Source organism: Scleropages formosus, chromosome 4, assembly GCF_900964775.1.
Source record: "Scleropages formosus chromosome 4, fSclFor1.1, whole genome shotgun sequence".
NCBI classification, from domain to species: Eukaryota; Metazoa; Chordata; class Actinopteri; order Osteoglossiformes; family Osteoglossidae; genus Scleropages; species Scleropages formosus.
The window spans coordinates 25,788,897-25,804,537 of NC_041809.1; the positions used below are offsets into that span (position 1 = coordinate 25,788,897).

A 15,641-nucleotide genomic window follows, 5' to 3' on the forward strand; every position below is an offset into this window, starting at 1 on the left:
CAGTCAGGTGGGAGCAAATGCCTGGTTAAAAGGTGGAATTTGCAAGTTTCAGTCCTGGCTTAGAGGACCTCAGACTTGATCATGTTTCTGTCTCTTCTGCAAGGGTTACAGGAATCACACTCCCTCTGTTACTGTGCACTTCCACCCTCCCTCCTTCCCTCCCTCATGCTCTTCCCGCTCCTTTCTTTTGTCTTTCTCTCTTCTGTTCCCTGTCCAAATCCACCCTCTCCTCTCATGTTCTGCTCTCCCCAACACAAATAGATTAGGTCCAATCATTACCCAGGCAATTCTTCATTGCCGTAAGCCCTGGCTACGCTGCATTCTCCGTAAATGGAATTATGCAGGCAGCATTGCTGCCCTAGTCTGTGCGTGAGACTAGACAGCGGGGGGGGGGAGGAAGCTCGCACACGGAACAGGGTGTCACTGAAGGGCATCCTCTGCTCTCTGTCCCCTACCTGTGTAACATCCGTTTGCTCAGTAGATGTCTACCAGTAGACTTAACTTTACTGTCAGTATTAGCGCCAGTGAAATCCTGACCAGTGACATCATAGCAAAAACAGGACAAAATTGTACACAGGGATATATGTGAGAATCATTCTACCTCAGACACAGACAGACAGACAGAAGAGCTGTAAGATCTCTGACACTATGCCAGTTCCATCCTGGGAGGTGGGTTTCCATCGCTGCTGGAAAACAGTTAAATCAGCTCCTCAGAGCTAAGCGCATGCAAACGGCTGCTTTGCCTGACTTCATTTTCTCCCTGTGTGACGCTAATTGGCTGTTAGGGTAACTCCTGTGGTGTGTCTCCGTTCCGTACTAATTGGACTAGTAATTGGTCAGTCGTTGGCTGCGATGGTGCGCTGACCCTCTCCCCTGAGAACAGCCTTGGCTTTGTACCTTCACTTTCCGTGTTCATTTCAAGTTGATGTCGGTCACTTTGGATAACATTCTTTCCGTCATGTGTTTTGTGTTTTGAGCAATGCTATTGCTTTGCGAGGAGCAGACACTGAAACAAATTTCGGTAGGGGCGCTTGCATGCGTTTTTACGTTTTTCTGAAAACTGGATTCATTAGGTGCATCCATTCCCCTAAAAGACATTCCCACTCAACGCAAATAAAAACAGTCATAAAAGATGTGTGTGGACAGTAGAGAGGGATGAAGTTTAGACAAACAATTCACGTGCTTAGCTTTCAGTGCCTTTATGAGGCTTGTTTGCATGTTAACAAAAAAAGCAACATTTGTAGGACGTTGGTATTGATTCACTTTTCATTTCTATCGCTCTTCTGAAAGAGCCTATGAGTATTCCAGATTTAGTTTTCGGTTTTAAGTTAGTCAGTTGTGCCACTTCCACTTGTTTCCCTGCAATCATTTCTCAGGCACTCCTTCAAAGAGACCACCCTACATTGTTTCTCTATATTTTTTGTGTCTAGTGATTCATTTTAACAGGCTCATAGTGCCATCTAGAGGGACAGATGGAGGATCCCTCTGTGTTTACACCCCACTAAGTACCACATTTCCTCCACAGTACCACAGCAGGTACTGATCAGTACCAAGATGTTTAATAAGAGTGATTTTAGTGAAGTCATAGTGAGGCCGATATTGAAACGAGAGCATCATTCGAATGTCGGGTCAGTTGGGTGTACCTTTCATCCATGTAAATGATCTGTGACCGCAGCGCCACTTTGAATGTGCCCGTGACATGCGCTGACACTTGTAACCTTAGTTGCCAGTCAACATGTCACTCTACACCTTGTTCGGCGCTGACACCTGTCTGCAAAGACACACCTGGAGCAGCGGTCAGTCAGGCCAACACATCTCCATCTTCCCTAGGGATGAAAAAGTTTTTACAGACATGTTCCTTCTATTACAAGTCTACATTTGACCAGATAAAACAAGCCATCAGCCATGTAAAATGTGGCGAAAAGAAATAACATCTGAAATTTTTATAAAAATAATTTATGCAAATAAACAAAAGTATACAATAAGGCAAGTTAATGCTCCCGTACCAGTTCAATATGTCTAAATAAGTGTTTTCCTGTTCTACATAATGCATCTATAATATTTATATACGGTGCTGATTGAAACTGTGAGCCCTATATTCTTGTATAAAATACACACACACACACACACATTTTCAGAACCGCTTGTCCCTTACGGGGTCACGGGGAACCGGAGCCTACCCGGCAACACAGGGCGGAAGGCCGGAGGGGGAAGGGGACACACCCAGGACGGGACGCCAGTCCGCCACAAGGCACCCCAAGCAGGACTTGAACCCCAGACCCACCGAAGAGCAGGACTGCGGTCCAACCCACTGCGCCACCGCACCCCCTTGTATAAAATATTAAAATAAAATTATAAAATCATTATTTTCATACTTGATTCTACTTACCTGTTAGGTTTAACCAAGACAAGCTGGTGTTCACTTACCTGTGCTACTTCTGTTTTTCTGCTATATGCATGATTTCTTCTAAACCACCATATAGAATTGGTCATTACACACCTATTATGTCAGATGAGGAAGACTGCTTCTCATTAAATTACCATTTTCTGGTAAAACTAAGGGACACAAAGGGTTCACATGCTTTCAAGAACCACTGCATATTGTAAGATTAAGTTCATTATGTTAAAGCTTTTTAAAACCATACATACAAACCCAGCTATATAATGGGGAGGGGGGTGGGGGGGTACAGGGGACAAATGTACTGACCAGAGAAAACCCAAATTTCTGTTGTTGTAAGACAACTATAAATGGAGTGAAAATACCTGTAGATTTTGGGTCGTGCTCAGATGGCACAATGAAAGGGGATGATGATTCTGATGTCAGGGCTAGTGAAGAATGCTCTGAATGAGGACCCCAAGACAGAGGTTGGTGGAGGGAACAGAGCTAAGCAGATGTACAGACAAGCGAGTGACATTGTGAGGACTGAGCAGATGAGGGCACCTTTAGCACAGATGAAAGATGAAATGGTAAAACAGTGTGTTGATGGGCAGTGAAAGGCGTACCCGAGTGCAGGTGGCGTCAACAGAGGGTGGATCTCCCCGTGATAAATGACTGCACAAGAACCCCTGCATAGCAGAGGTCATTGACTTGGGTTCCAAAGAAAACAAGGCATAGGGCACGAAAGATGACCAAAGTTAAATTGTAGCTCTACAAACGCACGGAGGGACATACAAGCTGCCCAGCATTGTTTATGAGTTTGTAGGCAAAGCTAAGCTCCTGTTAAAGCAGCACAACCCCTGAATTCAATAATTATTTTAAAAAAAAAAAAAAAAAAAAAAAAAAAAAAAAAAAAAAAAAAAACTTTAATTACATCTCTGTAATGGAGACCAAAGTATATAAATCACCCTTAAAAAAACCACAGAAAATGTAAGCCAAAATCTAGTTTTTACTTTGGTTTTTTTTTTGCAAAAACAAATAAAAATAGAGACACTACACTGAATTATTTAAAAAAAAAAAAAAAATCACTGAACCTGCATTTTACAAGGATAAAAATCTGCCCAATTACAGCAATACTTTATTTATAAATATACACATCAACCAAGTAATATACACATGGGCTTTTGCCAAGATTACCTGATTAAAGTACTGAGGTGTAAACATTTTCACAGTAATAATTTTCCCCAAAAACTTAGAAAATCATCACTTTTATTCCCTCACAATAACAAACGCAACACCCACAAAAGTGAATTTGTATACTATTTGTGTGGGGGTGACACAGGGTGTCAAGGACATTTCTCCACACTGTCAGAATGGAGGGGAAAGGGAGAAAAAAAAAGAAAAAAGCAACTGTAATAATGGAAGGGACACTACCAGGTGACTACAGTTACACTGAACAGTAGATTGTTTCAATCTGCTCCTTGAGGATGCAGTATGAAAAACATACTGTTTGTAGATTAAGAACCTGTGCAGACTTGTAAAGCACCCATAAAACCATCTCATGTTTTCAGACATGGAGGCTAAAGAGCAACTGCTAGGTAAGTGGTCAACTAAATCACAGGGCTGGTGTCTTCTCCCTTGTCTCTGTGCACCATCAACAAAGAGTGAACAGAAAATCCCCACTTGCATGAGGAGTGGGCAGTAATAGACAGAATTGGTATGACAATAGCTGCGAGTGTAAATTAATATTGCAGGATTTGATGAGTGTGCATATATAGTGTGTGTGTCCATTCAATCTTCACGCAAGTAGGCTTCAGGAATGTCCTCCTCTTCCTCCTCCACATTCCTAGATGCAAACTGGGCCATTCTTTGCATCTCCTCAGCCTTGGTCTCTGCCATTTTCTTCTCAGTCTCCAACAACTGCAGCCGCACCTGTTCCACCTGTGCCTGTGCCACCTGCAGGTTGGTTTGTGCTGTGACAGATGCGTGGTCTGCACCTACAGCCAAGGACACACACAAAGATGTTGAAACTCCTATCAGGTCTAGTTGCAGTCACCTTATGACTGCAACAGAACCAGTTGTTTCCAATATAGTCATATTTTGAGCACAATATCTGAATTCATACAATGAACTCAAGAGCACAGTAATTTTCAGTCCGCAAGAAGATACCACCATAGTGCATGAACTTCCTCTACATAATAGGGTACCAAAACCCTTAACAACCCCCTTCCCCTCAAGTACCAAACATCCTTCTGGGTGGCACTAAGTTAATTATAGTGTTGACAGATTCATCTGTGTAAATGACACACCCCCCACAGAAAGGTTGACAGGACCAGAAAAGAAGTAACAATATACCTGCATTGTAGGCCGCTTCTGCTGCCAGCTCCGAGAGATGGATGGCGTTCATCCAGTTTGACTCGAGCCTCTTGTATTCATCCCGTCTGTCCTTCACCTATAGTGGTGGGTTAAGAATGTGTCAAACCCAAGGAATTCAAATGGACCGGTAACAGTAAATATTTGTGAATGTGAATGAGGTGACTTCTCTACAGAGAGTTTTGAAATGTACCGTTTGCTATTTTTCATGTTTAGGCCTGCTACCTTTTACAGGAGGACGAACAAACTGGGTTCTACATGCAGAAATTCAAATGAGTAGCACTGTTGTCTCACAGCGCCTGGGTGGTGTGAGAGAACGTAGGTTCGATCCCTGCTCAGTCTGTGTGGAGTCTGCATATTCTCCCCGTGTCTGCGTGGGTTTCCTCCCACAGTCTAAGGACATGCTGTTCATGTTCACCCATAGTGTGTGAGTGACAGAGAGTGTTCCACTTATGTATGGATGAGTGACCCATTGTAAGTAGTGCATCTAGCAGTGTAAATCATCTTGGTGAATAAGGTGTGTGGGCTGGTAACACTACACAGTATCCATTGTAAGTCGCTTTGGAAAAAAGCATCGGCTAAATAAATAAATGTAAATGCATACCTGCTTTATGTACAGAAGTTATGCATATTACACTGGCTGCATAAAGTATAAACAAGGAGATACTAAAAGACTTGTTCCACACAGTTCATGAAAGGAAAATTTTTTTTAACATTACAAATAATTGGAAAGAGCGATGAGATTTGCAGTTTGACCCCTGACCCTTGACCCCTTGGGTACATTGATAAGCCAACCCTCACCTGTTCACGCTGGTGAATGATCACTTGCCAAACAGAGTCCTCCTCTGCAGGATTCAGCTTGCCAACAGAGGTCATGTAGCGCTGCTGCAGTGCCATAAGCGTGTGCATTGCCTAGCAGGGGACAAGGCCGATGAAACGGTCAACAGAGACCTGCGTCATGTCTCCAGGGCCAAAAAGTGAGGTTATCTTTTCTTTGGCTGTGTCAAGGACCAGATAAGCTTGGCTAGAGACATTACATGCACCAGTGCTGACAGGACATATCTAGCAACCAAGCGATTACACAGCCCGAGTCGATCAAAACAGCTGTTATTGGAGGTCAAGAAGCATTTGAGAAAAGCAGAATATTTCCAACATCACACAGCTGAAAAATTTTTGGAAAAAAAAATCAGTCGGAATCAAATAGCTAAAGAACTTTCGGCTGTGTCAACACTATAAAAACTGGTATGAAAATATTCACACATGATTGTGTATAATTTGTTTGGAATCACTGACAGCTTTTTAGTTATCATCACTAACACTAAATCACAGATTTGTGACAGTTCAAGAAACAAAAATACCAAAACAAAACCTGGTTTTGTAATGCACTACACTGACACTTATAAATTACTAAACCATAAGCAGGAAAAAATATTTTAAGGACTGTTCAACAGGGAAAAAACAAAACAGGTTATGGCAATCAGTGTGGAAGACAAGGGAGGCATCATACCTTGATATACTCTGCTATGGAGTCCACCAGGGCTAAGGTGGTCTGTGAGAGGAAGGTGTTGGTACTGTCTGTGACCAGAGACGAGGCCCGACGGATTAGCGTCTCATAAGTGAGCCCCTCAGTCTGCTGCTCGGGAGACAGGAAGTGAATCTGATCAGGCCAAAACTATTACGGTCCACACTTTGCGTCGATACACACATACTTGCAATGAAAACTTTCAATCGTTATGTTTGTAATGTAAAAAAAAAAAAAAAAAAAAAAAAAAAAAAGTTTCAAAGCATTCCTGTATCTCGTTTTCTTGCCCATTTCCATTGGCTTCCTGTATCACCCATACCAAGTTTCATAACTGTACTCTGTATCTAACGACATTTGTTGCAGAATGCACTTTTGCATATACTGAGCTGTATGTGGCTTTGGAGAAATGCATCTTTCAAATCAAAACCATGCATCCAAAACAATAACATTTACAGTTATGAAAACCCAGCTTGTTTGTTTGATAACTGTTTTGCTATCACACATTACTCAGGTAGCTGATAGCACGCACGCACGCACAGTCTGAAGCCGCTTGTCCCAAGCGGGGTCACGGCAAACCTGAGCCTAACCCAGCAACAGAGTGGAAGGCTGGAGGTGGAGGGGGACACACCCAGGACGGGACGCCAGTCCATCGCAAGGCACCCCAAGCGGGACTCAAACCCCAGACCCACCAGAGAGCAGGCCCTGGCCAAACCCGCTGCACCCCCCCTTAATTAAAAAGATCATTAATAAATTTTAATAATTAATGGATAATTATTTGCATTTTCAACCTTTTCTAAATGTTATATTTACTTAGGCTGTTGGGATTCCCGTGTCTTCTGTCACTATGTTGTATGTATTGTAACGACCTGCATTACTGTTCTGAGCGGGAAGTGCGTTTATTGTTACTGGTTAGCTTTTGGTGACGTACAGGAAATATAAGGGGGTGTTTGCATCTGCCAAGGGGAGAGAAAGAGAAGAGAGCCTGGGGGCGCTAAGGAGGCTGGGGAGGCCAGGCAGACGCGCAGGTCCTGGAGGAAATGGGGTCCTCGGACCCAGAGCGTCATTTCCTTGTGCGTCGGCGTTCGAATAAAACGTTCAAAATGAACGCTGCCTCTGCGTCCTTCTTCGCCCCATCCAAACGCACGGCGCTGCGCGCCACAGTACGTACAGTATGCTGCTGAAGGGCATGGTAGGTGTCCTCGACTTGAGCTTGGCTCACAGTGACCACTTGCTTGTCTTACATGGTAAGAGAGGGTACTGATGTGGTTTAAAAATAGCCTTCTTCCACACATGCCCTTGGGTTGCAACACAACCAGGAGAACATACAAACCCTGCACTTCGACTTCCCTAGTCGGATTCGAACCTGCAGCCGATGAGTAGCTCAGGATCTGTGTGTGTGTGTGTGAGTGTGAGAGAGAGAGAGAGAGAGAGAGAGAGAGAGAGAGAGAGAGAGAGAGAGAGAGAGAGAGAGGCGGCCTCGTGCGGTTGCTCCTCAGGATTAATGATGAAGTTATAGCTATCTATCTGGATTTCCACTGATGTCCCGATGGTAGGACTTGCTGCCACGCAAGTCGAGCGGGAACCCACCTGTGAGAAGGGCACTGCGCACAGCCCACCCACGCACACGGAGATCCAGCTCCTCCCAGCGGCCAAAGGGAGATCTGCGAGGCGATGGCGCGCGGACGGGCTTCTCCTGCTGCTGCCCGCGAGGACTGCGGACCACCTGGGGAGGGGGAGACAACGAACATGCCATTACTGTGATTATATTACAGCACGTGAAGGCGGAGAGCAGTTGTTGCGGGTGCCCGGAACACGCTGCGTCTCGCGATCCCTCCTGGCCCTGCGTTAACCTTCCCAGTTGCCCCGGCTGCTGTCTTCGCGTAGCTCTAGTCTCACGAGTCACCTCCCTTCAGATATTTTGAGCAGCGCTAAAGCTTACTTTCCACGTTGAGGTACGCGTTAGCGCCATACAGCTGTACAGAAAGACAGAGAAGCCGCGAGGCGCCGCAGGACACCGGCGGTACCTGAGTAGCCCGAGCGCCGCGAAGCCCCTCCGGAAGGCGCCCATGTTGGAGTGCACGAGCAGGAAGTGAGGAGCCGCGCTCCCGCAGCGCCACGCGCACTGCATGCCGAGGCGCCGTGCTACGTGTCGCGCGCACTTTATATGGTCCTCCTGTCAGTGTGGAATATGCGCAGCTTCGGCGCTACCTTCCAGCGTTGTGAACTCACGCATCCGTGGAGTTCAGTAACAGAAGCTGCCTCTGCTCTTGAAGCAGACTTTGCGGTCGGCGGTGACGGCAGTTGTTATCTGAGGCAACTCTACGCCGCCGCCACTGCACTGACTGTCCGCGGCAAAGAACCACAAGCCCTTAATAACTGCCAATACTTTAACTAATTTCTGAAAAGAAAAGGTAGAGTTCCCCCTCCCTGTAGGTTTGGACTGAACAGCGCGCGGTAACCGTACTGTATTATACAGAGTAATAGAAAAATTCACTGCCTCAGTTTGTGAGGTGCTCGCACTCGACGCTTTTCCTCCTGGAGAATTGGGTATTTATGGTACCATTGGGATTAACTCGACTGACCCCGATCGATCGGCCCGACTTTCTGTCGACAAACACACAGCGTCTTGGGCGGAACTGTGGAAAAAACAGAAGTGAATAAAAACACCAACAGGACACATGGACACTTAGGTTGGGAAACCCAACCCTGTATTTACATAAACAGTGTAACAGAGCACACCACCAGTGTTTAATAGCCCCAGTTTACAGCAAAAATGATTGTTCAAAATTACAGGAGGGAACGACCAGTTGCATGTAAATTATGTTTGATAAAACGGAAGTATTAACAAATAATGCAATACATGATTAAAACGGAAATGCCTTATATTTAATGGATTCTTACAGTGAGCTTTGGTACAATGTGGTGAAAGTGAAATCGATTGCACCTATATATATGTACCTCCATTGGTTGTCGATGGTTTATAATTTCATCTCATTCATTGCATCTGCTGCCTAATGAGAAAAGGTTGTTCTGGGTATACGTGGGTGACCCTAGAATGTCTTCTAGCAAATATTTTTGTTGCACATGCGATTTATGTATAATAATGCACACATTCTCTGTTTTGGGTAGTAAATCCTGGTCCAAAATACTACAAAAAGCTACAGGTTGTCCAAGTGTTTACGCCTTCCTGTCAGAAGATGTGTTCAAAGTCCAGAGAGTCTTATCCAGAAGCAGTGTCCCTCTGGACCATGGTCACAGGTGACGTGGTCCTCACAGGTCAAGTTCCCAAACAACTACCCTGAGGGTATCTAGACGGGGAGAGGGAGGAGAAGGGGGTTAACTGGCCTTATCCACTCTTGTTAAAAAACAGCCAGTAAGATGATAATGAACTTGATAAACAGGAATTAAAAGGATGGCAACAACATTTCCCACGCTGCTCTCCATCTTGCTGATGTTGGAAATTAATCTATAAATGGAAAGATAGAATTCGTTGCTCAGTTTCTACGTTGTTACTTCTTATTTTCACACAAGATGGCGCTATATTTCTTGAACAGCTCCGTGGAATGTAGAGCTGTTGTGTTTCACCTTAGAGTTTTCCTAAATTTAGCCTGTATAGTTTCTCGCCACCGAATAAAAGTAATACATTTACATTTCACATTTTTTTATTTAGCGGATGCTTTTCTCCAGAGCGACTTCCAATGAACTCTGTGTAGTGTTATCAGCCAACACCTTATTCACCAAGGTGACTTACACTGCTAGATACACTACTTACAATGTGTCACTCATCCACACATCAGTGGAACACACTCTCTCTGTCATTCACACACTATGGGTGAACATGAACAGCATGTCTTTGGACTGTTTGAAATAATAAGTTCAATACAAAAGAAACCCTTCATAAGGTTATTTCCTGCAAGTCAAAGATGTACTTAACATTAGTTTCAATGGTAACAAAATTTCCTGAGGCCCAAAATTGACACCCGTTTTGCTAACACCAAATGGACACAACTAATTTGACCATTAACATTATCTATGAGGAAACAAGGCAGTTTCCCTTCACTAAATACTCTGTAATGCTGCATAGATCTCTACCTGCACTCGTTCAGCTTTCGTAGCTATTATGTACCGTACACCTAACAAAACGCTCACACACAAAACACACATGCATATGATACTCAGTGTTTGCATGTTAATTTGAACTTTAATGAACAGAACAGTCAAAAGAAATCAGTAAAATCATACAACTGAATTTGCACTCCCTGAACACACCGACATTGGATAGTCCAAACAGGGCCATCATTGCTGAGATTACTGCCGGTGAAATTTGCAAACACAAAACAATGGAGATTACAGATTTAAGGCAACATGAGCCAAACTGTAACTGTGAACAAAACCGTATGGTGACTCTGCTGTCTGGAGGCTCTCAGTCCTCATAAATGTGAAGGAATGCTTTGTAAACTGAAGTGGTGGGTGTTAAACGAAGCTCCTTGTGAAGCTGAATTATCATAACCCAAAATGGGCATATCTTGAGGATGACTCTATGATATTAGCCCATATTACTGCCATGATAGCTAGACACACCACATGAACAGATAGGAATATAGCACTATTTCATTTTCACAGTCATAATCTAATAATAAGCAATTAGAAATACTTAAACCACAACTCTCTGAGCTGAAAAGCTACAATATGTTATGCAAAGTCCGGCAGAAGCAGGTGCAGTAAAATGTGTTGAGAATAGTTTGCATCTCATGAAGAATGCTCAACACATAATGTGTACCTTAAGGCCTTAGCTCGGAGCACCGAGGCCTAGGCCTGTCACACAATACACATCTCTACAGGGAAGCCCTATTTGCTGAGCACAAGAACAAACAAGGTGGCAATCAGACTGCATGTTAATAATTGATGAGTGATTTAATAACAACACATGGGATATGAGCAGAGGCTGTTTGGTTGGACCCTGCATAACAGAGAATCGTCTAGAGAACTGGACCAGCTTTTCTCCATCACGCAGGGATCATGTCCCTGTTTCATCATAGCTGAGCAATACTGTAGGGACTCTGTGTTGTTTTACTAACTGCGGAAACACTGGCCTGTGGGCCCATTCTGTGGACTTTGTACTGTTAGTGTCTGTGGATTGTCATAAACTTAGGCCCATTTTTGTTTAGGAAAAGTAAATTCTTATAGTTTGTCAGCACTATTGGTCTTTAACTAGTGAAATTAATGTGATAGTTTTTTATTACTCTATAGATGTCTATATATCATACAGCAGTACTAGACATGTAATTTTAATTAACTCTTGTAAACCTAACTTGAAAGATGACACGTTGACATGTTGCAGAAAATGTATAGAGCCGCACTGTGTATCTTTCTGCATAATCAATGTCATGATTACAAGACACAGTTCAAGAAATTTTAAAATGCATAATATTTTTCCTGTATGTGTATCTAGATGTGCTGCTGTTGTAATTAATAATACCTTGTTATATAGCCGAGGTGAATGTCACTTTGGAGTAAAGCACCTGCTAAACTAATAAATGCCAGTGTTGTTTTAGCTCTGTAATTAATTGCAATTTACTGCATTTCTGCATGATTTGCTATTGCCTCCCACTGCTTCACAACAACTTGAGATTCCACCATTCGATACCGAACACAGCCCAACACCACTCCATGCTGACCGCTACATTGCACTGACTACTGTTGCACCTGTTAGATTTTCCTTAAACTTCACAGTTACGGTGGTTATAAACACTTGATTCCAGTTCAGATCTGAGGATGGGCTTTCCTTTTAAGCTTATTTGCTGCAATGAAACATTCAGATTCATAAATGGGTAAACTATAAAACTGTTGTGTGTGTTGTTGCAAAATAAGCATCTCTAACACAAAATAATAATGACTCTAGTCTGCAAACCTGCCAAATTGCTTTTGACATGCCACTACCCATTTTCACTGAGGATGTTTCATCTCGAAATCTTAGTGACATCAGTAGTCTGTCACCGTTCCTAGGTCACACCTCAAAAACAGCAATCCCTTGGCATTAAAATACACTGTATAAAAACTTTGTTAATGCAGCTATCTGAACAGTATTTTTGTCAGGAATCATCAGAACCTCTCTGAAGGTAATGGAATGGAAACTGAGCCAGTAATATAAGTACTAATATTTTTATGTAATTAAAATAACTCTTGTAGCTTTGGTGAAGTCCAATGTTAAAGATTATAATTATTAGCTCTTTAGATGACGTCTTTTGTCTAAGGCAACTTACAATATTTGATAAGACACTTTACAGCAGTTTGCCTATTTATACAGCAGGATATTCTTACAGGAGAAATTCAGGGTAAGTGTGCTTATCACTGATACTACAACCAGAGCAGGATTCAAACCTAAAATGTGTGTGTACTTCTAGATTGGAAACAGCTCTAACTATGTTTTTCCTCAGATACAATTATTGAATTCAGTATTAACATTATTATTCATGCTGAAGTTGTCAGGTTGTTTTAATAATAATATCATAGGTGAAATAAAAAGGGATCTGTTTGATGTATTGGGTGGCACAGCGAGTAGCTCTGCTGTCTCACAGTGCCTAGGTGGTGCGAAAGGTGCGGGTTTAATCCCCATTGAGTCTGTTTGGAGTTTGCAGGTGCTCTAGTTTTCTCCCACAGTCCAAAGACATGCTGTTCAGGTAGATTGGTGGCTCTAGATCACCTATAGCGTGTGAGTTACAGAGCCAGTGTTTCTCTGATGTATGGATGTGTGACTCATTGTAAATCACCTTTAGTGAATAAGGTGTGGGCTGATAACACTACATTGTGTTCACTGGAAATCACTTTGGAGAAAATTGTCTGCTGAATGAAGGAACATGAAATGCTGACTTTTAAAATGTGATGTAAGTATGACCAGTGATCTGGGATTTTTTTATCATTCTCAAAAGCAGGTACAGCATTACATTTGGTGAAAACAGGGAATGTCTTGAGGGAGCAAAAGTATCCTGATAAACAAATCTAATGAGGCCAGCTTTCTGGAAAAATACATTTTAGACCTTTGAAAATGCTGCTGGTATACACTTCATTTAGAACCAGTTCAACATCAGAACAAGCATAATACTGAAGAGAAATTAGTAAAACACACATTTAGTTTTTACAAGTGAAAATGATATTGTGACACATCATACTCCAGCAATAAATTGAGTAAATTCTCTTGTCATCTTTTCTTGTTTTAGCAGGTGGAGTACAAAGTGATAGATAACATGACAAGTGTCACCAACACCAGCAGCCTCTTTGAGCTGTGTGTCTATAAACCTCTGATTGGAAGGCAGGTGCTGGTGCAGGTGCTGACAGGAGTATTCTTATATGTGAATATCCTCATGATCTTCACCTTCTTCAAGAAAGAGGCCTTCCGGACAGACACCCGCTACATACTGTTCGCCCACATGCTATTGGTGGACTCTTCGCTTTTGGCAACCACAGACCTTGCCTTGTTGCTCATCTATTTCCAATGCATAATGCCCTACATTGCCTGCATGGTGCTCAACTTGCTCATGATCTGGCTTGAGTTTTGCACACCTCTAACCCTAGTGGCCATGTGCCTAGAGCGCTATGTGGCCATCTGCAAACCCCTCAGGTATGACGCTATTTCAACCCCAAGGACCAGGCTGGTGGGCCTGATCCTCATCTGGAGTCTGGGCTCTGTCCCTGCCTTTGCAGTCCTCCTCTCCTTTTGCATCCTCGTCCCTGCCAGATACTTGCACCTGTGGGTTTTGGGGTGCAGTGTGGAGTTACTCATAGTGGTCGATTGGCAGAAACATCTACATGCTGCCATTTTCCAGTTCTATTTCCTGGTCATGACCGTGGCCATCGCCTTTACCTACATCAAGATCACAGTAGTTGCCCGCTCTGCCTCTGGTGACAACAAAAAGTCCATCTCAAGGGGTGTCCGGACAGTGGTCCTTCATGCTATCCAGCTACTCCTTTGCCTGATCCAGCTGTGGTGCCCTTTTGTGGAGATGTCCCTGATGAAAGTTAGCACTGTGCTGTACCTCGATGTCAGGTTCTTTAATTTTATTGTCTTTATGATTGCACCACGGTGCCTGAGTCCATTGATTTATGGTTTGAGGGATCAAAAATTCTTACAGGTGCTGAAATATTATGCAGCTTTTGGTATGAGTAAGGATAAGATTTAAACAGCTTTTTTTCATTTAGTCTTATTTGCTAGGCTTTGAGATATCAGATAATTTGTGTTTTTACAGAAGCACTGAAGCAAAAAGTGCTGAGGGTTACACAAAAAAAAAAATTTTTAAATTCCCAAAAAATTTAACTCAGGTTTTGACAGTGCATCCATTTGTTTGTTTTACTTGTACTGCTAATGTAAAACATAATTGCAATGTTCATTGTACAATTTTATCATAATAAAAGTTTATATTTTCAGTCAACTTGTAATAGCTCTGTTTTCATACGGAAAGTGCATCCAAATTTTTCAAGATTGTTTGTTTTTTGTCGGGGGCGCGGTGGCGCAGTGGGTTGGACCAGGTCCTGCTCTCCAGTGGGTCTGGGGTTTGAGTCCCGCTTGGGGTGCCTTGTGACGGACTGGCGTCCCGTCCTGGGTGTGTCCCCTCCCCCTCCGGCCTTACGCCCTGAGTTGCCGGGTTAGGCTCCGTGACCCCGTATGGGACAAGCGGTTCTGAAAATGTGTTTGTTTTTCTCTGTTCACACTTTAAAAATCTATCAGTTCTACATGCAGCTATTTGTGTAATGTATGTTGGCAAATCCGGTAGTGTTGGACTGACTGACTGTACTTCATGAATCACACAATATAAATTATTTACTGAGAAACTTTCTCAGCACATTCAATAAACACAATCATAAAGACTATCAATTATAATTCAGTGTCTGATTTTACAGTCCACATTGTCATTTTCTTTTAAGCTGCAGTTTATTAAATGAACATCAGTAATGTCACACCTAGGCTATCAAGTCAAGCGACCGCACCTGTTGCACATCAGAACAACCAAGGGTAAAGGAAGGCACGCTTCGATTCCCGTCTCGCCCGAAGAACAACATCTGCGCCTCGAACGACCTTTTGTCTCCGACTATGATTCTTGCCTATTCCCTTGTCCAATTCTCCCGACGTAAACAAACCCGTGACTGGGTCCTCACCTACTCCTCGGCCTCCTGTCCTCATTCCTGACAAGTTACTATCTGTTAATCAATTTCTTTACCAGTAAAAATCATAGTAAAGCATTATCGCTTATAGCTTCTTTAATTTTAGACTGGGATCCATTTGTAAGAAATTGCAAATAGCATTAAGAGAAAATGAGAATTCACATTTAGAAACAACAAGAATGTGTCACCAGTTATTAAATTCTCTAGTGTATA

The 15,641-nt window shown here is 42.9% G+C and overlaps 2 protein-coding genes across 2 annotated transcripts; one reads left to right on the forward strand and one right to left on the reverse strand.

The window, feature by feature from the left end:
• Positions 1-3,503: 3,503 nt before the first annotated feature.
• Positions 3,504-8,392, reverse strand: LOC108921226 (diablo homolog, mitochondrial-like). The gene is made up of 6 exons (XM_018730576.2): positions 8,297-8,392; positions 7,860-7,995; positions 6,258-6,383; positions 5,552-5,662; positions 4,733-4,829; positions 3,504-4,374 (listed from the first exon to the last, which is right to left on the reverse strand). Exons 1-6 carry the CDS (start codon positions 8,338-8,340, stop codon positions 4,169-4,171), a joined length of 720 nt encoding a protein of 239 aa, XP_018586092.1. The 5' UTR covers positions 8,341-8,392; the 3' UTR covers positions 3,504-4,168.
• Positions 8,393-13,516: 5,124 nt separating this feature from the next.
• On the forward strand, positions 13,517-14,449 carry LOC108921201 (odorant receptor 131-2-like). The gene has a single exon (XM_018730552.2). The coding sequence runs from the start codon at positions 13,517-13,519 to the stop codon at positions 14,447-14,449; it is 933 nt and encodes a 310-aa protein (XP_018586068.1).
• The last annotated feature ends 1,192 nt before the right edge of the window (positions 14,450-15,641 follow it).

Bases quoted from the DNA above. Each gene is read 5' to 3' on its own strand.
- LOC108921201 (XM_018730552.2), top strand. From the start codon at position 13,517: ATGACAAGTGTCACCAACACCAGCAGCCTCTTTGAGCTGTGTGTCTAT.
- LOC108921226 (XM_018730576.2), bottom strand. From the start codon at position 8,340: ATGGGCGCCTTCCGGAGGGGCTTCGCGGCGCTCGGGCTACTCAG. The intron at 6,384-7,859 runs GTGGGTTCCCGC...TCTCCCGAGCAG, and splicing joins GCGCAGTGCCCTTCTCACAG to CAGACTGAGGGGCTCACTTA. The intron at 4,375-4,732 runs GTATATTGTTAC...CCTTGGCTGTAG, and splicing joins AGAAGCGGCCTACAATGCAG to GTGCAGACCACGCATCTGTC.